Genomic DNA, 20,862 nt, shown 5'->3' on the forward strand with positions numbered 1-20,862 from the left:
TGCATCAACCTTTCTGAGTTTTATCAAAATTGGGCCAGCTGGAGAAAATGACAAATGCAGCTTTGTTCTCATCCTCTCATTTTATTCATGGGTAAAAGGAGAAGAAAAATAACAATATATTTCTCATGTCAATGAGGATAGCTGATTATAGACATCAGTTACATGCAGTGGAATGCAGTCTTAAATTGTCATTAGTCTGTCTCAATTTTGATATCTGCCTTAAAAGAAAGTAGCTTAACTTAAATCTTAAGATGAAATTTTTATTTGTTACAAATAAAAAATATTATTCATCCCTTTACCCTCCTCCAGGGTGAGAGCCCGCTTCATACAGCATGTCGCTGTGGCCTGGCGAGCCTGACAGCAGAGCTGCTCCAGCAGGGGGCCAACCCCAACCTGCAGACCCAGAAGGCTCTGTCTGACGACACCCTTGATGTGGCTTTGCAGACCCCCCTTCACATGGCTATTGCTCACAACCACCCAGACGTGGTCTCTGTCATCCTTGAGCAAAAAGGTCAGCACATGTTTTATACATTTGAATGCTTGTGACTAAATAGCAAACAAATGTCAGGTATGTTAAGCGCTGTCTGCTTGACCTCACTACACGTTTTCTCTGTCCTCGAACGTCCTGAAATGGATCCACTGACATCTTTCTTGTTGACCCTATTGCAGCCAATGCACTTCATGCCACCAACAACTTCCAGATCATTCCAGACTTCAGCCTCAAAGACTCCGTGGACCAGACAGTGCTGGGCTTGGCCCTCTGGACAGGTACACAGCAATACATCTCCATGGAGAAGATGTAATACAGTTGATTTTGCATTATCAAAATGTTATTGGAGGGCATATCCTCGTTGCTAGTTTGCATGTTGATCTTTGTAAGTGATGTTTACATGTTCAATCTGTTCCTGTCAGGTATGCACACCATAGCAGCTCAGCTGCTGGGCTCAGGGGCTTCTATCAATGACACTATGTCCAATGGACAAACTCTGCTTCACATGGCTATCCAAAGACAGGACAGCAAGAGTGCCCTCTTCCTTCTTGAGCATCAGGCAGACATCAATGTCAGGTAACGCCTTGGTTATACTGCAGTTGTAAAGCATTTAGTGCAGCTATGGAGTGTTTTTTGTTTGTTTTTGTCACTCTATGCCTTTATTAGTCAACAGACGGTAGAGAGAAATGAGAGGGGAGAGAGATGGGGAATGACATGCAACAAAAGTCCCTAGCCAGACACAAATTGACACAGACACAAAGTTATTGCTGCTCAAGCTTGGTGCCTTGTGCCCCTATCTTCTGTTATGTGAACCAGATTCAGTTACACTGTAATGGAAACACAAAACTGCTGCACTGGATTGGCGCATGAGTAATGTGTAGTTACTTTTGAGGACATTCATTGTGTCTGATAATGTTACAATTAGGGCCCTTTCCTGTGATGTAATCTAGGGCATGATTTTATACAACCTGTCAGAATCCACAATGACTGATACATGGAAAATATATATTGATTTAGTACTGATTCTGTATCTTATGTCTGCATTTTTTTCCTCCGCTACCAGGACCCAGGAGGGACAAACAGCACTACAGTTGGCCATCAGTAACCAGCTGCCACTGGTGGTGGATGCCATTTGCACACGAGGAGCTGATATGTCTGTGGTGGATGACAAAGGAGACCCTCCTTTGTGGCTGGCTCTGGAGAATGGCCTGGAAGATATTGCATCCACGCTGGTAAGACAAATGAGTTCATAGTACATCCTAGTTTCTAATTGCTTTATTGCCAGTTGTAAACTTGCATGAAACTGTACTAAAGATGAAATAAAACCTTAATGAGATGTCAGCTCAGAGGTAGATGCATGTGGTTATCTTGGAATGGAATCATCTGCAAATCAAAGTGCTTTTATATTGAGTACTTTATTAAGTCGAACGGGAAATTGCAGTGTTAAAATTATATTTGTAAGGAATTTTAATGACAGGAATACTTTATCCAAACAGGAAAAATGAAATACTTACCCTTGAATTAATTTAAACATTAGTGGTGTTTTATATGTCCGTAGAACATCTAATATTTTGCTCAGCTTCATGGCAGCCTCCTCTGATGAGATAGAGAAAGGGAGCGAAAACAAAGTTATTGTATATACCAGACGGCTGCATAAAACCCAAAAGACCTGTATTCACACCAGTAGCACTTACTCTGCTCTATAGCCTTGTTATAAACTGTGTATATGTATTAAAGAGTAACTACACACCCAAATTCTGCTAGCTTTCTCCATCCCACCATATTTAAAAAATGCAGCAGAGTACTACACAGGACAACTGTAGGGGGCGTAGCCTCATAGCTACATAGCGTGTGATGTAAGAGAAAAGGATACACCGGCCAGAGTTACTTACCAACAATGTGACAGACTGATGATCGCTGCTCAATGTAGCATGAATAGCAATGTAGAGCTGGTAGTCGGAGCTAACCATCCATGAGTGGCTGCTGTCAGACTCTCCGTGTCTGCGCTGGAAACACAGAGAGTCCGTTGGAGCTTTGACAGTCACTAGAAACACATTCATGGCCCTTTGAATGTTTGAAAGTTTCTGTGCGGTACCATACCTGTGTTGTAGCTGAGCTAGTGGCTCAGAGAGGCTGACAGGCTCTCCGGTGTCTCTGCGGGGGAATGTCAGTACGTAGCCGTAGCCCTGCTGTTTATCATGTTAATGTTACTGTTGTCATCCCTGAGTATCTTCAAAATTCTCTGAATATAGCACAGTTCATTGTCGGAAGGCCCAGTTTACTTCCACAGAAAAGGAATACATCTTTTGGTGATTTGCATAACCATGGTTCTCTGAGTAGCACGACGTGTTACTTGTCTCTAACAAGATCAGACTTGCTAACGCTGCTAGCAGCACTGTGTAAGAGGCATGAACTGAGGCTACAGTTAGCCGCTGGTCTGATATTTATACTGTTATACATTACAGCATTATTTTGAGGTTTCTATCTTTAGAAAGTGGGTGACACTTGCTTGTTGTTTTTTGGAACTGAATTTTGAAATCCAGGCAGACAGAAATAAGCTCATTTTGAGCAGAAAAATACACACAAAATGTCACAATAAATCACCTGTATTAACATCATATGCCAACATAGACCTATGTGATTATGTGTATAGTGTTTTTGTTTTTTTTGTTTTTTTTTAAAAATTGGTGTGTGGTTACTCTTTAAAGATTTCTTCCAGGGGAAACAATAATATTTTCTTGCATCTTGACTGTGACTCCTGTTTGTCCCCCCTAGGTCCGCCATGGCTGTGATGCAACTTGTTGGAGCACCGGCCCGTCTGGCTGCCAGCAGACGCTCCTGCACAGAGCTGTTGATGAAAATAATGAGGTCTCTGCCTGCTTCCTCATCCGCAGGTGTGTCAGTTCTCTATACCATTAGGTTTTAATACTTAATCCCAGCCTTGGATACACACATTTTCCTAAACTGTCAACCTTTTGCATATGGGCATACTCATAAAACAACACATATGTCAATGATGTCAGATAAAAAATTCAACAGAACAGTTGCTAAACAAATGTTCATGTGTTTGTTGTAAATTTCAACAGTGCGATCGGTTACCAGATTTTGAACTGTTTCATAACATGCTTGGTATGCTGTCTGTCAACAATGATTGTAGACATATATTAGTGAAGATCTTTCAATAGCTGTCTTAACTTACTCTCTGTGCCTCATGTCTGTATAGTGGTTGTGATGTGAACAGCCCCAGGCAGCCAGGCCCCAACGGGGAGGGAGACGAAGAAGCCCGAGATGGACAAACACCCCTCCACCTGGCAAGCAGCTGGGGATTGGAGGATGTGGTGCAGTGCCTTCTGGAGTTTGGAGCCAATGTTAATACACAAGTCAGTCCCATCAGAGCAATGGCTCAACTTTTGTCTGATCCTCCTTGCGCATTTTTTCCTGTCACTTAAGCTTACATCTAATGAGAGATTGCTGAATGAGTTGTAATGTGTTGCATTTTAACCCTTTTTCACTGTGTCTGTCACTTTCTGTCAGGATGCAGAGGGCAGAGCTCCCATCCATGCTGCCATTAGCAATCAGCACAATGTCATTATACAGCTCCTCATTTCCCATCCGGACATTCGTCTTAACATCCGTGACCGTCAAGGAATGACACCCTTCGCCTGTGCCATGACGCACAAGAACAATAAGGCAGCGGAGGCTATCCTAAAGAGGGAGCCAGGTGCTGCTGAGCAGGTAACACTGACAGGAATGTACCAGTTTGTCTTCATCTCCAGTGTCATTGTGGCAGGATGGACTGCCACAGCATGAATCTCTCCTGACATCAAACTTCTTTTTCCATCTAGGTTGACAACAAAGGGCGCAATTTTCTCCACGTGGCTGTGCAAAACTCGGATATTGAAAGTGTCTTGTTCCTCATCAGTGTCCAAGCTAATGTTAACTCCAGGGTTCAGGATGCAGCCAAACTCACCCCTCTCCACCTGGCTGTCCAGGCTGGGTCTGAGATCATTGTCCGCAACCTGGTAACCTAACATTTTCCTCATTCTCTGAATTTACTATTCCGGCCAGTTTGTTATTGAAAGAGCAGTGCAGTTGATAATGTTGTTATTTTGTATTTTTCTGTCTCCAGCTGCTTGCCGGAGCCAAAGTCAATGAGCTCACCAAACACAGACAGACAGCCCTACATTTGGCTGCCCAGCAGGACCTGGCCACTATTTGTTCTGTTTTGCTAGAGAATGGAGTAGACTTTGCTGCTGAGGATGAGAACGGCAATAATGGTATCATTAATCATTTATTTAATGTTGGTTACATTTTTAAAATGTGTCATCAGTGACCAGGAGAAGTGAAACTGCTGTCTATCACATTTTGGAGCAGTGACTCAATAAGGGACCTAGTGTTGTGTTAGTGTTGCAGTGTTATAGCTGACTGTGCAAACATAAGTGCTGTGCCCAACTGTTGATGTTTCATTTACACCAAAGGTGTCCAGCTGCATTAATAACACGGTTATTGTTGTAATTTGACTAGAATGTTCCTCAAGATAATGCGTTTTTTGGGTTTTTTTTTTTCAGTTTTCGTTTTACACAAGATGAATTGAGATTACAATCGAGTTGTCACAACCGGCTTGTCTGTAGATGTTGCTTTGTTCAGAGGAGTCATTGCTTTTAATTTCTTTATAGTTGATTGTTTATTATTATCCCACCACCACCACGTTCCATCATCCCTGTGAAAAACATTTTATTCTTCTCTCTATTCTTGTTTTCTCCCCAGCTCTGCACCTGGCTGTGATGCAGGGCCGCCTTAACAATGTCAGAACCCTTCTCACAGAGTCCAACATTGATGCTGAGGCCTTCAATCTCAGGTAAACACTGTTTCTTCACAGTCCTTGAGATCAAAAAGACTTTAATGATACCTCTGGGAAATTAGGTCAGCGCAGCAACAACGTCAACATTATCGAATGCAGAAAAATAGAATATTAACAATGTGGAAGCTTTTTAAATAACCGTCTGTAGACTAGTGTCAACTTGCCAGTCTCTTTTTCATATAATTATGTCTTTTTAGGGGTCAGTCACCAATGCACGTATTAGGCCATTATGGGAAAGAGAACGCAGCTGCCATTTTTGAGTTGTTCCTGGAGTGTATGCCTGAATATCCTCTGGACAAACCAGATAATGAAGGGAACACAGGTAATGTAGCTTGCCTCTTTATTACTGCAGATAACAGCGTACATATGACATACAAATTCTGACAGTACACTTGTGTTGGAATGACGGTGACCTGTTTGTGTTTTATTGCAGTTCTGCTCCTGGCCTACATGAAAGGAAACGCAAACCTGTGCCGTGCCATTGTGAGGGCTGGGGCTAGACTAGGCATCAATAATAATCAGGGCATTAACATTTTCAACTACCAAGTTGCAACTAAACAGTTGCTCTTCCGCCTTCTAGGTAAGTTTTCACTCTTCATTGTCTGTTAAGTGTTCACCATATATTAAACCGACAGCCCCACATTAAATGATATGCTACAATGTATTTGGCTGCCATAGTGATGTATGGGTCAATAACTAGGTAATTAGGGATTTTTTTTTTACATTTGTTTAGATATGCTGTCCAAAGAGCCCCCTTGGTGTGATGGGTCCAACTGCTACGAATGTGTTGCCAAGTTTGGTGTTACAACACGGAAACATCACTGGTGAGTAGTGTGGCTTTTTTTATATATATATATATATTTATTAATTTCACTTAGTTTGCATTTTTTGTTAAACTGTGTGATTAATCTTGTCTCCTCCTCGACTCTTCACTTCAGCCGCCACTGTGGGCGCCTGTTGTGCCACAAGTGCTCTATAAAGGAGATACCCATCATCAAGTTTGACTTGAACAAGCCGGTGAGGGTGTGTGACATCTGCTTTGATGTACTAACTCTGGGTGGGGTGTCGTAATGCAGTGGCCTGGATATCCTCCATCCTCTGATGCTGGCCATGCCAGGCCCAACTTGGCACAGTTATTCAGGCACACCAGGAGAAGGGGCATCAGTAGCAGGACATACGAACGAGAGATTTCCCGACAGTTATGGACCATTTATACTATTCCAGTGAAAAACTATTAATGTTCTAGAGGGACGTTCCAAATAGAAAGTGAAACATTGTCTTTTTGTTTCTGTTTTGATCAAAGTATCTTGAAGTGGATAGAAGCAGCTCTCCAGCTTGGTGACGGCCGGACTGAGTTGTAAATCAATTTCCCAAGCTCAGTGTTTGTAATGATTAGCTCTTAATATCAGAAGCAGGTAGCTGCTGTATACAGTCATTTCAAATCAATTATACACATTGGAATTATCAAATCACCTTTTGGAGGGGTTTTCCTGTTCTTTGTTGGGATATTTCACCATCAGCAGCCTTCAAGCTATGTGACCTGCCCAAAGACAAAAATTCAATACTACAAAATGAATACCTGTATTCATAGAAGAGGCTGCTGCCAACCAAGGGCAGAGTAACTGTAAATCACCCCTGGATCACAAGATCTGCAAGGACAGAGCTGTCAGCATGTTCTCTGTAATATTTCATCTTTCACTCTTCTGTCATCCATATTCTGTACTGACTGGATAAAGTGGGACAGACCAGGAGGATTTAAAGGGAAAAGAACTCAATGTACTTTTTAAATGAACATCATTTCCTAATGAGAGCTAATCCATTTAGTTAGATTCAGAATTATAACATTGACACTGTATTACTTCACTGTTAGAGGTGAAAATGGCACAACCATACAAAGAAATTCTTTATGAAAAGGAGTTTTTCTCTACAATTGGTACATACTGTATGTATCATTTGTAGGCAGCAGCTGTATGAAACTGAAATGCTCGCTTTTTAACATGGCAAGTTTGGACAATATGACCTGAGAAAGCATATTCTATTACAAGAGGAATAAAAGATAAAAAATCCCACATCATCCTCCTCAGTTACAGAAATGCCTATTATGCCTATGCATGTCATTTAATTTGTAGCCTTTACGTGTCATTGTCATAATCATGAATCATATTTTAAAATCAGTCACCAAATGAGTACATTCCATTTTATGACCTGCCATGAGCTCCTCGCAGGAAGTTGTGATCATAGACCCCACGATGTTGCCTCAAGTCAAGTTGTTCTCTTGACCCATCACATTTAACGCTTCTTGATTTCTAAGCCTAACAGGTGCACTTTATCAAGATCACATGACATTTCCGATCATTTTGGGAGAATGTGGAGGAGAGGGATGGCCAGGTAATGGGGCCTCTTTAAGTATTGTTAAATTGTACAGATAAATGTGTGATATTTTTGACCACTACAACTGTTTTGTACTTTAATGCAGTTTGTGCTTGTCATTGTGACAAACCTAAATCTTGCCTCTGTTAATCTTTTATGCACATTGTTTAATCTTTTATGCACATTGTATTGTATCTGTATGCTCAGATATCTAGCCTGTCTCTTCCTGGTGTATCCTTTTAGAGAAAGGGAGGACAACTTTACATAAAGGTCATCAAAAAACAATGCATTGAGTTTTCTTCAATCTACCTCTTTATTGTATGAATGTTCATTGCTGTGATTTACTGGCAAAAGCTTTGTGTTTGTCCTGAGTTTAGTGCTGCTAAAAAGCAAGCCATGAATGTGTCCATTTTCCGGGCTGGATCAGAGACTAGTACTCTCCAACAGTACACGAGTCAGCATGTGGAGGACAGCCGTCATATTTCTGCAGGTTTGGGTCTTCCTCTGCTGCAGATGGGTCTTCCACACAGACACAACGAGCACTGCTGGAGCCTGGAGAGAAGAGTTTCCGCGGGACACCCGTCCATCCTCTTTCTACTCCACCACTGGAAGGAAGAAAACACATCAGTCCTGTAAATCATGATGTAGACCAATTACACCCACTAGTGTAAGATATGTTCTATTACAGGTCAGCAGTACATCACAATTGCAATCATATGCCCTGTAGGCTTCTTAATATTTGATAAGCCCAGAACTATTTCCATACCTCTTGGTGGAGCACCAGACCCTTCCTCCCTTAGCAGCGCTCCACTCTGAGTTACAGGCTGGGAAGCGTACCTTCTCAGCCTTTGACTGGGCTTTGATTCGCTGGCCCTCTGCTAGTGATGCTTCTACCTGCAACAGGGCTTCTGTGGGCTGTCCAGTCTCTGTATAGAACCGGCCTTCTACCAGACCTGAAATTCAACACAGAGGAGGCTTGCATTTTACTGAAGATTATGGGTGTCCACTGCTGTGGAGATATGATGTGAAACATTTAAGTCAGCAGTTATTGGTCAAACATGACACTTCCGTCTCAGGCTGTTGCACAGACTGTAGCTCTCTGGTATGTTTCCATTTGTATATCAAGCTTGTGACAGCACATTCTAGTGTGTTCAAAGATTGGTAATGCTGGTTAAAAAAAAATCCATCTGACTTTAAGGGAGGATTCCTTTGATTAGAACCATTCACTGCTATTTCTGGTGGCCCTTAATTTAGCACTGCAGAGAAATCAAATCAAATCATCTCATCACCTGATGAGGGATTCAGCCAGAAAAGAAAGTGTAATTGAAGTAATCTACAAAACATGTCAACCATTTATAAATGATTTATGATGTTTAAAGAGTTGAGGGACAAAAAGCACATACCGACAGTTAAGTAGTCCTTCTGATAGAAGGCCAGCCAGTCATACAGGGCCACTATTTGCAGTGGGGACAGACTGGACACATCATCTGTCAGGCCACTTTCTGTGAAATCTCCAGTGATGAAGGCCAGTGAAGCATCTCTCCCTGAAAATAAAGACACGTACAACATGTGTACACTTATTAAACACAGTTGTTAATGTGCCATTATTAATTTATTTTGAATGTCTGTTCCTGATTTAGGTTTCTCTAGTGTTAAAAATACACAACATGGGGACTGTAGGAGAAGTAGTGGTGAAATCAGATTGAAGTTGGATATTCAACAGACATTTAGTTCAAAAGACCCCCGGACAACTGGTTTCTCAGTCTGAATGCAGCAACAAAACCTCACCTACCCTACACATGATAAGCTTAAGGTAGGAACCATCTGTAAATTATTGTCTGACTGAAATATCACGTGCTATTTTTTCAATACCAATAAACTGATTTGCCTGAGAATTTTTTTTTTTTTTTTTCATTCTGTTAACAGGAAAGTTACAGTTTTTGTGCATGCATGGTTAATGGTATATTACTACTTTGTCTGTTATTTTAATTGAAATATTATATTTTTCAATACCTTCCATGTCATATGAGCAAATGGTTCAAAATCTATTCTAAAGTGTAATCACATGGTTCACAGAGGGCACACCTCTTTATACTGGATATTAGTATGTTGTCAGTTTATTAAAGATCCCCTCCAGACATGCTTGAAGACATAAAATATACTCTATTTTGACTAATAATTTGTGTAATGTGGTTTTTCCACAAAAAAAGGTTCAACTAATTCCTTGCAAATCCTTAAAATATCATCTCTTTCTCCCTCATTGAAAAATTCTGAATCTATGAATATACAAATGTTCTTAATTTTCAGTTAAGTTTAAATGCAGGACAAAAGATGTTTCCTACTTCACTGTGAAGTCCATTTTCAGTGTTTGTGCAAGTTTCTACATCACACTTGTGTAAGTTTCATACTGAACCCACGACTGGCTCTAAACTAGTCATGATGTCACAAAACATGCTCATAAATCCAGGCCTTCAACTCAGATTTTCAGTGAGTACAGCGAAACTGTCCACTTTCAGCAGATGAATGTGAAAACAGCCTTCTACTGTCAAACTTTGCAAACACATCATTCTGCACAGTGAAGCTCAAGACATCCAACTGAAAAAACAAGAAAAAAAAAACACTTTTGACTAGAAGGGGACTTTAGAGGCATAATAATAATAGAAACGGGGAATCACCTGCCATAACATGATAAGCACCTCCAGGTCCGTAGTGCTTGTATCCCTTGTGTACATCAAAAACTTGCCCCAGGATGGCCAGGTAAATGCCCCTACTGCCACTCTCCCCGTCGTACAGCGACAGTTCATGCCTGCTCAAGAGCCTCTGGTTTGATTCATTCCCAACATCTACGGACCATTCTCGAGGCATGAACAACACCGCCAATAACACAGATAAAAACACGACCAACACATAGCTCAGCATGCTGTTCATTCAAGCTTTTTTCTTTTTTTTTTTTTTTTAAATATGTCATCGTTTTACATCACATCACGTAAATTAAAAAAAATGTGACAACGGCAGGTGCTTCCGTTGTTGCGTCGCTGTTACCATTGCCAATGCGCGTGCGCAGACTACTAACGCAAACGGACGTTTCAGCCAAGTTGACGTACAGTACGTCAATGCGGTAGTAGAGTGAACAGCAGAGCTCTAGCTGTAGGTTAGACAGGTCTGTGTACAGACCGGTGCAACCGTTTCAAAACTGACACCCTGTAGGCCGCAGAGATTCTTTGGAGAAGCCCTAGGTCGGTGAAACAAACATGGGGAACGCAGAGAGTGGCTGCGGCGGAGGCAGCGGCGACGAGGAGGACGTAGAAACGGAGAGCCCCGGCTTCGCGGAAGACAGTCCGGCCTCTGCGGCCACAGGCGTCGGTGTCGGAGGCGGTGGAGGCTCCGGTTCTGGGAGAAGCGGAAGAGGATCGAATAGCCTGCCAGTGCACACCGGTGGACCACCCAGCCCCGGTGTCCTCTTAGAGCAAGTGAAACTGAGAGAAGCAGCTGCTCGTATTAGCGACTCAGGGGTCGCCATTCAGGAGTCTGTCCTGGCCGGGAATGAGGGTGTCCTGGTCCGGTGGCTGGAGGACCGGTTAAACCGAGGAGAAGAGTCTGTCAATGTGGAACAGTTTTGTGAGATGTTGGAGAGTAGAGATGCCCCGAGAGATGAGTGTGAAGAGGTATAAAATGTGAAAGCCAGAGAAAAATCAAACCCACAAGTGATTTAAAATGCCATGTCTATCCTTGTCATGTCTGTCACAGGTAGGAGGATAGATTATAGCTGCTGGCTTGTCGTTTTATGATGAGTGATTTGTGAGATCATGAGAGGGGCAGACATGATATCATGTAATCTGTTTACTAGTCTTAGTGGTAAACAGTGAATCAAAAAATGAGCTGTCATTGTCACCTTTGTTTGTCAGGTTTATTGTCTGTGGGGTTTTACTTTTGGCCTCTTGTGGCAAAACATGCTCCTTTGTTGTCTGTTGGCTGACATTTGTTGTTTAACCAAAGGTCACAGATGAATGGGTTAACCAATGAATGTGCACTTTAGTCTGCATTTAGCTTTGTGTGGCTAGACATGGAATGCCACTGCTATGCTTTAGATACCACACACAGCATTAGTTCATTAAAAAACCCACCCACAAGAGCATTCAGAGTTTGACCTATAACCTGCCCCTTTCTTTGCAAAAGTTGTTAAAAGAACATATATATATATATAACTCAATAATAAACACTAGAGGCAAAGAATATAGAAGAATACCAACTGTTGCCCCATCATTTGTTACATGTTTGTAATGGTGCACAGGGAAGAGACATAAAACGTCACAATGTGTACTGTCTTTGTCCCCATGTCAGGCCTTCGGACAGTTTGATGCAGAGGGGGATGGGGTGGTGGATGTAGAGAGCATGCTGATTGCTCTGAAGAACTCCAATGGAGCTAATCTACAGGGAGAGCTGAGTCATGTGATAAGACAGCTACAGGCGTGCTCCCTAACCCCAGGTATGAGATGGAATTTCTTTACTGGAATGAACATGAGCAACTTTATTTGAAAAGGAATTGTCAACAGGTGGCAGATGAGTTTACCCTTAATATCAATATTGCACTTTGCTCTTATTGTTTCCACAGGTTTTGTTGACATATTCTCCAAAACCAAAGACCGGTTAGGGGCGCATGCCTCTAAGATCCTCAAATACTTACACAGGAATCGTATTCCCAGCAGTGCCATCCCTTTCCCTATTTTAGAGGGCTACAACAGCATCTGCACCATGAGGTCCAGTGTGGTCCAGGACTACCTGGAATTCCTCTTGCAGAAGGAGAAAGGTGAGTACCACAGCTCAGGATGTGCAGTATAAGTGGTTGTGAATGTTCTCCGTTAGATTTAAAGCATACAGTATGGAAACACTGAAGACATATTAAGCAGCGCATCTGTCTCCCCCTGCCACACAACTTTCAGACAGTTGTCCTAATCTGCATTTGTTTTTTTCAGATTTAGATATCCAGTACAGAGCAGAGTTGGACCGTGATCCAGAGGTGGACAAGGTCAAGGTGGTCACACAGTGCTACAGCACAATAGAAGCTTCATCCAATGTTGCTGATATTTACAAGATGACAAATGGCGAAACTGCATCTTTCTGGCAGTCGGACGGCAGTGCACGCTCACACTGGATAAGGCAAGGGCGTCTGCTCTGTAATATGTGACTCAAGGCTTTGCAGCTGATTGTCATGTGTGCCTGTTTTTGTGCCTGAATTGCAGGTTTTTTGGACCCTGCATATATGATCGATTTTAAAGGTGGAACCTTGTATCTTTTCTGTTTCCAGGTTAAAAATGAAACCAGATGTGGTTTTGAGACGTCTGGCCATTGCCGTGGCTTCTAATGACCACAGCTACATGCCTCAGCTGGTCTCGGTTGCTGTGGGGAAAAACCGGCGTTCCCTGCAGGAGATCAGAGATATCCGCATCCCCAGCAATGTCACAGGCTATGTAGCACTCTTGGAGAATGCCAACATCACACACCCCTGTGAGTCACCATCTGTCAGTCTGTCTGATTAGTTGAGTGTTCATTTATCATTTAGCGTCACTGTAGAGAAACTGTTTTTCTCGTTTGCACCCCTCTGATAAAGACAGAGCAGGGTGTGAACTACAGAGGAGCATCCCCTAAGTTCATAACTATTTGACTTTCACTTTTGGATTCACACATGCATGCTGCCACAAGCCTAGGAACAAATCCAGCTAGCATCCAGGGATCCAATCCAGGGATCTAGCCACACAGGAGCTAGGCTAAAACTCACAAACTCAGTTTTTTCCAGGAGATATATCAGTGAGAATAACATCAATTGAGAATCCATTGAGGCAAGCAAGAACCGACAGCCAAATATTAGCAGAGGTTTAGATGATGGTGACAAATGCAGCACTGTAGTTTGTGGCTCTAACTACATGCTGAATCAGTCACAGTGCTGTATTTTTTAAATGATAATGTACTTTGTGGGTGTGAATTATTTTCTAGATCACAATGAGCAAAGAGAAATTCATCATTCAGCTTTGCATTACCTTCTAATGGCTATAAGTAAAAGTGAAAGTTTGTTGGGTTTTTTTGTGGCTCCGGTAATCACATCCTCATCGTCATGTAATTCTCGGAGGGTTATGGCATTTTTGCATGTATTCCATCACTCTGCTAACCACATTATCTCATCACCAAACCCCAGACATCCAAATCAACATCAAGCGGTGCCTGAGCGACGGATGTGACACACGGATTCATGGCTTAAAGACGCTAGGATATCAGATTACCAAGAGTAAAGAGGTGTCTGTTTCGGATGCTTCAGCCATCTGGTACCTGTCTCTCCTCACCTCCTTGGTCACCGCCTCCATGGAGACCAACCCTGCACTTGCTCAGACTGTCCTCCAGAGCACACAGTAAGACGCACTACTACTATTGTATGTTTCAATTCTTATTACAGTGAGTCAGTCGTGGCGATTTGTCCAGTGCTTGGGTTCTGAGAGGTGTTTTTTTTTGTGTGTGTCTGTCTTTCTCTCTTTGTCTCTTTTCTCTCTTTTTTTTGTGTTTCTCTCTTCTCTGTTTCTCTCTCTAGAAAAGCCTTACGGCACATGCCACCGTTGGCCCTAACACCATCATCCACAGAGTTCCCCAAGTTCTTCTCTTTGAATATACTGGAGGAGGTGGATGGATTTCTTCTCAGGATAGCAGAGTAATGACCTGCCGGGATTGCATCAGCACACTCACCCGTCAATGCCACACTGAGCTCATAATGCTGACGTCATCGCAATGAAAACAGGCTAAAATCAAAGTATTGATTCATTGCGGTGATGAGTATTTGGATGTAGCGTTAATTTTAATTCCATTATACTGGAGAATTGGTAGATGAAAAACAAATGCTAAAGTTGGTACATGCTAGTTCAGAAGCTCAGCAGGTGTGAAATGTTTCAGGATTGATAATTCTGGGTCTTTTTCACTCTTTTACATTCAGCTTTGTATCGATTGCACTTAAAACCAAGTGTGGTCACAGATATATTCTCAGAGTTTAGTCAATGAGTGTATATTTGAAAATTATGACCATGTATGAAAATTGATTTTTATATTTAGATGGCAAAAAAACAAAAAAACATTGGCACTCTATGCCTAAAAACACCCCAAAACTAACTTGTGTTTGTGTCTTTGTTCCTATGTAGCTGCTGTGTGAGCCCTGATGCAGAACTAACCCTCCTGGCCTTTGCTCTGGCCAGAGGCAGTGTAGCAAAAGTGCTCCAGGCCCTGTCCTGCATCAGCGACCATTTAGAGGCCGAGTACAAGGCCTCCTCCCTCATCACCTCTATGGCCTCTGTTAGGCTACGACTACTCTATCGCAATGGTAATGTGACCAGCCCTCCTTTACTCTTATTCACATGAGGACATCTGAAGTCATTGATCTAGAAGAGAAAGTTCAGGGAGGAGATGACATGATAAATCTGTTATAAAGTTGCTGTGCAGTGTGGCGATTATTGCCTCCCAATATAAGAATGAGTTATAACCTGCATAGCAAATGATCAAATTATTATTTGTGGTGTCATAGCAAATGTCATAATTATTTATGTCTCATTACAGGGAAGTCCCTCCAGCTGCACTTACAGGCTTGTGATGTAAAGAGTAAAGAGGAGAAATCAGGACCAGAGAACATGCTCACAGAATCCTCCACTGGAGACGGTACAAGTCAAAAAATCCTCATTCAACAAGAAAATCTCAAATGCAGCTTTGGCTTAACTATGAACATGCCCTCAAGTGTAACTGGATGCTTTTGTTGCTTTGTAGGTTTTCTCACCGAAAGCGGCAGAAAGAAGGCCAGTGTGATCCTGTCAACAGAGGACCAGAGCAACTTCCAGGTCACTCAGATGAAGATCAAAGTGAGACTCCATTTGATTTCACCATTTTACTGACAATATGGATAACAGTGACAGCAATAGAGCATTACCGTATGTAACCCTTATTCGCTGTTTTGTGTGATAAGGTGCGAAAAGGAGCCATTGGAGCAAAATGCGGCTTGGTGTTTGCGTACAAGGAGGAAGACCCTTTTGATGCTGAGAAACATTTCAAGAGGTTCAAAAAGTATGACACGTGGGACCACAAGGACTACAAAGAGTTTGTACAAGACAAGTAAGTAGCTGTGTGAGAATTATTACCCCTGATATTTCAATGTACTTATGATCTTGATAAACAAGCCAATGAACCCTTTATAAGAGATGACAGCTGTGATTACCAAATAAAAGTACTGGTGTTGAACAGTACATGTGGCTAAATGTATTACATGCAGGTCGATGTAGCACCGCAATTAACCATGCACTCTAATAAGACAGCGCTAGGCAGTAGTATAGTTAGTTTTTCTGTGTTATGGATACCCCTCAGCAGTATGGGGGCCTTCCTTAGTTGTTTATGTGAATGGCTGACACACCATGCTGTCACCTGACCCGCAGTGTGAGGATTCCAGCACAGTCCGAGGATGAGCCGATTGGCTGGTTTGAGCTTGAGGATGACTGGAATGATGTTGAGATCAAGCTGCAACAGTGTCGTGTTGCAAAGGTACACACTGCATTCACTTCAAACTAAAACATATTTTTTTCCTTTATTCTATATTTACATATTTGAACCTCGTTATTTAACTTTTGTGTTTTGTAGCTCAACCAATGACTCCATAACAGTGTTGTCTTACTTAAATTATGCTTTTATGCCACCATGACATTTTGTTATTTAGCATTCAGGACTTCCAAAATGAAAATAAAAATACTCCTGCTACTCACTAAGTAGTTAAAGGACATTAACAAGTCACCACAACTTTTCTTCCTCTGTGTCCTTGTCTTTCCAGTTCCTGATGGTGAAATTCCTGTGCACCAGGCAGGACTCTGCTGAGCGCCTTGGGGTGCAGTCCCTCAGCTTCAGTGGCTACCTTTGCCCTGGGGCAGAGAGGCTGGGAGACCTGGATGACCTCAGTCCAGAGGGAGAGAACTTCGACCGTGATGCTGTCACTGGCCTTTGTCTACTAAACAAGACCCTATTCTTCATCCAACAGCTTACACGAGATATGGTAGCTAATTATTTAAATATCAGATCTATATATATGTATACATATATATGATATTAGTATACATTAATATGGTTACCATGACTCTATACCTGAAAACATGGCAAGCTTAGCTTCTATTCTATACATTGCATTATACAGTATATTGTGTGTAAGCATGTTATATTTGAATTGTTTTATGGCACAACACTACACAAGGACTTATGGTGACAATGGCTGATGGTGGAATAAAAGAAAGATCAATCACTTTAAAATGATCTCACATTAAACTACACCAGCAAGAGAGATGGAGGACAAGTAGAAACTTCTATTTTGTGACATTTGAGAATTATTAGCATTAAACATACTAAACTCTGGTATGAGATAGACTATGCTAATATCTTCACTATGGTCTTGTTTCCTCAATTTGGTAAACTAACTAACTTGTTTATGTTTGTTTCTTTACTCATTCCTTCATTCATTCATTCATTTATTTATGGTAAGTAAGCCTGATCACTTGTAGCCATCAGAGGACATTGCAAAATCTCCCTAAACAGCACTGCTGAACTGTTGTGGGTGAAATTTTGTAGCAAGAACATAACATGGGTTGTCCTGTTTTATTGTTGAAGACTGTCTTCGAGTTTTCCGCTCTCTGCATTTCTGCAGGATGCCTCTCACTTCAAGCAGAAGTATCTTCTTGACTTCAGTGGTCTCAACTTGAATCTCTTCTGGAACTTCTACAGTAAACTCCGGACGATGTGAGTAGTAGTACAGTCACTGCTGTTTTTTGTATCCACACGTTCACTGCAGCCATTACTACAGCAATAATTACCATTTTCGGCGCGATCAGGCTCAGTGGTCCGTAAGTGGGAAACATCCAGACGTATGAAGGGCTCACCTGTAATTGTCTGTGTCTCAGTGAGGGAGAGGACGTGTTGAAGAGCAGAGTTCTTCTGCTCCAGTTGATGCAGAACTGTTTCCCCATGCTGCCCAACCCATTGGAGCTAGGGGGGCCAGAAGAGAGTAGAGGGCCAAATGAGGGAGCCGCAGCAGCAGCAGCTTGCCCATCCACATCCAGCAGTGCAGAGCCTCTGAATGACTCTGTTAGGGCCGTCTGGGAACTTTATACTCACCTCTGCCACGGTAAGAACCTTTCAGCTTTTCATGCTATGACTTCTTGGGCAGTGCTTAGTTGATTTGTAACAATTTTTGTGAAAATCTATGTAGTGACAATATCAGCAATGTTTATGTTTCAGTTGTGGATGGTCCAGAGGGTGAGACATTAGTGGAAAAAGCTCTGTGCAGGGAAGCAGTCAAGGCCATTCTCAATGGAGCAGCTGTTTTCTTTCCTGATAAACACGTCAGACGGGACAAGCTCTTCCACATGATGGTGAGTAAACATGATGGTGAGTGGGTTCATTTCAGTTTTAACTTTAACTTTAATTTTGATTTTTATGTTTTCCAGAAAAATATTACAGAAGAAGATCAGCCAGAGTCAGTGAAGGTGACATTTGAATCACTCTGTAATTACTTCAGGTAAGCATACTGTAGATATACAAACACATCATCATGTTCTCATACACATCTAGATCACAATGGATTAGCAGCAGCTGTTTTCTCCACGCAGTGACCAGGATCCAAGTGGCCTTCTCCTGCTCCCGCCTAAAGGAGCTCCCTCAGACTTTGACATCAGCCCTATACTGTCAGTGATGGAGACGCTGCTGTTGGTAGCAACAAGAGAGGTGAGACCGCGCACACACACACACACACACACACACATGTTGTCATAGGTCACTTTTGGGGACATTACATACACTAATATTAATTTCCTGGAGACTAAGCCTAACCCTAACCCTAACCATAACTTTAACCACTGACCCATAAATCAATGTTTTACCAAATGGGGACATGACTTTTGTCCCCTGTTGGACAAGCCGTCCCCAATTAACTAGTTTGAAGTCAGAAATTTGTCCCCGAAAGTAGCCTATGACAGACCCACACATTTGGGGACACGGCTTTTGTCCTTACTTGGATAAGCTGTCCCCAGTTAACTGGTCTTGAGTCTGAAATGTGTCCCTGAAAGTAGGCTAAGTCAGACCATATACACACACACACAGTGTTTGCAGATTAATGATGGAAATAACAAAGCAAGCTAATGGCCTATTGAATAATATTATTTACTCTTTATCACCATCCCTCTCTTGTTTCATCTCTCTACTGAAAATGAAGTGAAATCACTTGTTTCTATCTACTAATATTCAGCTGTCTGTCATCTCTCAGTGTGAGGTTATGATGGTGGATGAGAGTGGTGGAGCCAGCAGGACGGTGTTGCTGTCCTTGTTCTGGGCTCTGCAGGGCAGTCTGCTCTCCTGGTGCTACCTGCAGCTCAAAGGAGGAGCCTCCACCCCTGTTGCCATGGACCTGGCCAGAGACATCCTACTAAAATGTGAGACATGGTGACAATATTACATTACTGACAAAAAAATGACACTCCAACAGCTTCTTTTTTTAAAGGGCAGATTCTGTGTGTTCATTAGGAGAGCACGCAGTGATCACTCAAGTGTTGGAGTCCAAGAAATCAAAGAATGTTTGAATTACATCTTGTTGCATAATGATGCGGTGCACACAAGACTAGCATTCATCTTTAATAAGCAGACAAAAGGATATGCTTTCAGAATGTCTAAATGATTTATTTCACCCTGCTCTCTCAATAGATGTGGATCAGTTCTTGGGAAGCATCAAGGCTATACTTGGTTCCCTGCTGGAGAGATACACTGGTGCTGAAATCACTAACAAACTAGGCAGCTCCATCCTTGCCACAGTCTTCAGGCAACTGGTAATACAATCTTGTGATGTTTGAATCGCCTTTTTGTGCAGTTGTAAAGTTGAACATGCTGAATGAATGTAATGTTTGTTCTGGTCCTGGCAGATGGTCTTCCTCCTGGAGCTGTGCCCTTTGGACATCCCTCACAGTCTGCTGCTGAGGAGTTTCTCCTCTCTGGTCGAACTACTCAAAAGTCTAGCCAGTGACACTGGAGACATCTTTTCCAAGGTCAGTTTGTCGTTGTGTTACAGTGCTCTAAGATTTATTCAGCCTCCCATCCCACTGTATGAGTATGAATGTAGAAGTGAAAATGCAGACCAGTATTTGGGGTGTATAGGGCTGTAAAGTACAGTAACACCACTGCAACAAGTATTAACTGCATACGCTGTCACTGACAGGTGGATCAAGAGAGCTGGCACCAACCCCAGCAGCCTGTGGTGCTGAGGACCTGGAACATGGAGTCCCCTCACAACTATGAGAATAGCCGCCACGAGACCAGCATCTTTGCCTGTCCTGGTGCTACCTCCTTTGAGGTGGAGTTTGACGAACGCTGTGAGACAGAAAAGAGGTGACTAATGTAAAATATTAGATATTTAGATTTTTTTTTTAAATCCCCAGTGAGGATTTTAATCACCCATCCTCTATGCTTTTCATATTCATAGATACGACTACCTAGAATTCACAGATTCTAGAGGTGGAAAAGTCCGCTATGACATGAAGGTTGGAACTGAGAAGTGGCCAAAGGTAGGAAATGGGAAACCACTGGATTTCCACATATTAAACACTGTTGTTTCTTATTGCCTTTACATGGATATTGTTTTTCTTTGCTTCATTTTAGAAGGTGACTTTTGACGCAGGCCCTCAGCTCCAGTTCCTCTTCCACTCTGATAGCAGTAATAACGAGTGGGGTTACAAGTTCACTGTGACAGCCCTTGGTCTGCCAGACATCACCATTTCTTGGATGTCAGACCTGCAGCTGCTAGTAGCTCGCCTGATGGGTCGTCTTGCCTCCAGAAACCTGGCACTGAAATCCCCTCATGGTGAGACTGTTCGCTCAAGAATTACAATTTCACTCAAGCATTTTTTAGAGCCTTAATGATTTATTGAATGCTGATATTTTTGGGTTGCTGTCTATTCCAGAAATCCGCACTTTAAAAGAGCTTCCACCAGGGAATATGTCCCATGTTCAGTCTTCGCCTCTGTGGAAACCCATCCTGCGACACGGGTTGTGTGAAACAAGAGACGTGGATCGGACAAAAACAGCCACAGTCCAGGTATGGTTA

The 20,862-nt window shown here is 42.3% G+C and overlaps 3 protein-coding genes across 3 annotated transcripts in view; 2 read left to right on the forward strand and 1 right to left on the reverse strand.

Moving 5' to 3' along the window:
- ankfy1 (ankyrin repeat and FYVE domain containing 1) overlaps positions 1-8,006 on the forward strand; it is a 14,410-nt gene extending 6,404 nt beyond the window's left edge. The window contains exons 12-25 of the mRNA XM_044370619.1: positions 310-511; positions 670-768; positions 913-1,066; positions 1,554-1,722; positions 3,266-3,384; positions 3,714-3,870; positions 4,025-4,225; positions 4,336-4,512; positions 4,620-4,767; positions 5,258-5,348; positions 5,549-5,673; positions 5,785-5,931; positions 6,085-6,175; positions 6,290-8,006. Of these exons, the coding sequence (XP_044226554.1) occupies positions 310-511; positions 670-768; positions 913-1,066; positions 1,554-1,722; positions 3,266-3,384; positions 3,714-3,870; positions 4,025-4,225; positions 4,336-4,512; positions 4,620-4,767; positions 5,258-5,348; positions 5,549-5,673; positions 5,785-5,931; positions 6,085-6,175; positions 6,290-6,422 (2,013 nt within the window). The 3' untranslated portion in view covers positions 6,423-8,006. The remainder of the gene's footprint in view (positions 1-309; positions 512-669; positions 769-912; positions 1,067-1,553; positions 1,723-3,265; positions 3,385-3,713; positions 3,871-4,024; positions 4,226-4,335; positions 4,513-4,619; positions 4,768-5,257; positions 5,349-5,548; positions 5,674-5,784; positions 5,932-6,084; positions 6,176-6,289) is intronic.
- A 9-nt stretch (positions 8,007-8,015) lies between these two features.
- LOC122995406 (neuferricin) lies at positions 8,016-10,752 on the reverse strand. The gene is made up of 4 exons (XM_044370623.1): positions 10,397-10,752; positions 9,125-9,265; positions 8,488-8,674; positions 8,016-8,326 (listed from the first exon to the last, which is right to left on the reverse strand). The coding sequence occupies exons 1-4, from the start codon at positions 10,647-10,649 to the stop codon at positions 8,152-8,154; spliced, it is 756 nt and encodes a 251-aa protein (XP_044226558.1). The 5' UTR covers positions 10,650-10,752; the 3' UTR covers positions 8,016-8,151.
- An 81-nt stretch (positions 10,753-10,833) lies between these two features.
- Positions 10,834-20,862, forward strand: part of zzef1 (zinc finger, ZZ-type with EF hand domain 1) — a 34,681-nt gene continuing 24,652 nt past the window's right edge. The window contains exons 1-25 of the mRNA XM_044370618.1: positions 10,834-11,386; positions 12,063-12,207; positions 12,334-12,528; positions 12,695-12,878; positions 13,027-13,226; positions 13,912-14,122; positions 14,299-14,415; positions 14,897-15,075; positions 15,309-15,407; positions 15,513-15,604; positions 15,709-15,854; positions 16,172-16,277; positions 16,561-16,779; positions 17,422-17,513; positions 17,675-17,898; positions 18,012-18,145; positions 18,221-18,291; positions 18,383-18,497; positions 19,036-19,201; positions 19,470-19,591; positions 19,685-19,807; positions 19,978-20,147; positions 20,242-20,323; positions 20,418-20,619; positions 20,720-20,853. Of these exons, the coding sequence (XP_044226553.1) occupies positions 10,973-11,386; positions 12,063-12,207; positions 12,334-12,528; positions 12,695-12,878; positions 13,027-13,226; positions 13,912-14,122; positions 14,299-14,415; positions 14,897-15,075; positions 15,309-15,407; positions 15,513-15,604; positions 15,709-15,854; positions 16,172-16,277; positions 16,561-16,779; positions 17,422-17,513; positions 17,675-17,898; positions 18,012-18,145; positions 18,221-18,291; positions 18,383-18,497; positions 19,036-19,201; positions 19,470-19,591; positions 19,685-19,807; positions 19,978-20,147; positions 20,242-20,323; positions 20,418-20,619; positions 20,720-20,853 (3,942 nt within the window). The 5' untranslated portion in view covers positions 10,834-10,972. The remainder of the gene's footprint in view (positions 11,387-12,062; positions 12,208-12,333; positions 12,529-12,694; positions 12,879-13,026; positions 13,227-13,911; positions 14,123-14,298; positions 14,416-14,896; positions 15,076-15,308; positions 15,408-15,512; positions 15,605-15,708; positions 15,855-16,171; positions 16,278-16,560; positions 16,780-17,421; positions 17,514-17,674; positions 17,899-18,011; positions 18,146-18,220; positions 18,292-18,382; positions 18,498-19,035; positions 19,202-19,469; positions 19,592-19,684; positions 19,808-19,977; positions 20,148-20,241; positions 20,324-20,417; positions 20,620-20,719; positions 20,854-20,862) is intronic.

This window comes from Thunnus albacares, chromosome 13, assembly GCF_914725855.1.
Source record: "Thunnus albacares chromosome 13, fThuAlb1.1, whole genome shotgun sequence".
In the NCBI taxonomy this organism is placed as follows: domain Eukaryota; kingdom Metazoa; phylum Chordata; class Actinopteri; order Scombriformes; family Scombridae; genus Thunnus; species Thunnus albacares.

Bases quoted from the DNA above. Each gene is read 5' to 3' on its own strand.
- LOC122995406 (XM_044370623.1), bottom strand. From the start codon at position 10,649: ATGAACAGCATGCTGAGCTATGTGTTGGTCGTGTTTTTATCTGTGTTA. The intron at 9,266-10,396 runs GTGATTCCCCGT...CTTTATTTTCAG, and splicing joins TGCTTATCATGTTATGGCAG to GGAGAGATGCTTCACTGGCC. The intron at 8,327-8,487 runs GTATGGAAATAG...TCTTCCTTCCAG, and splicing joins GTCTGGTGCTCCACCAAGAG to TGGTGGAGTAGAAAGAGGAT.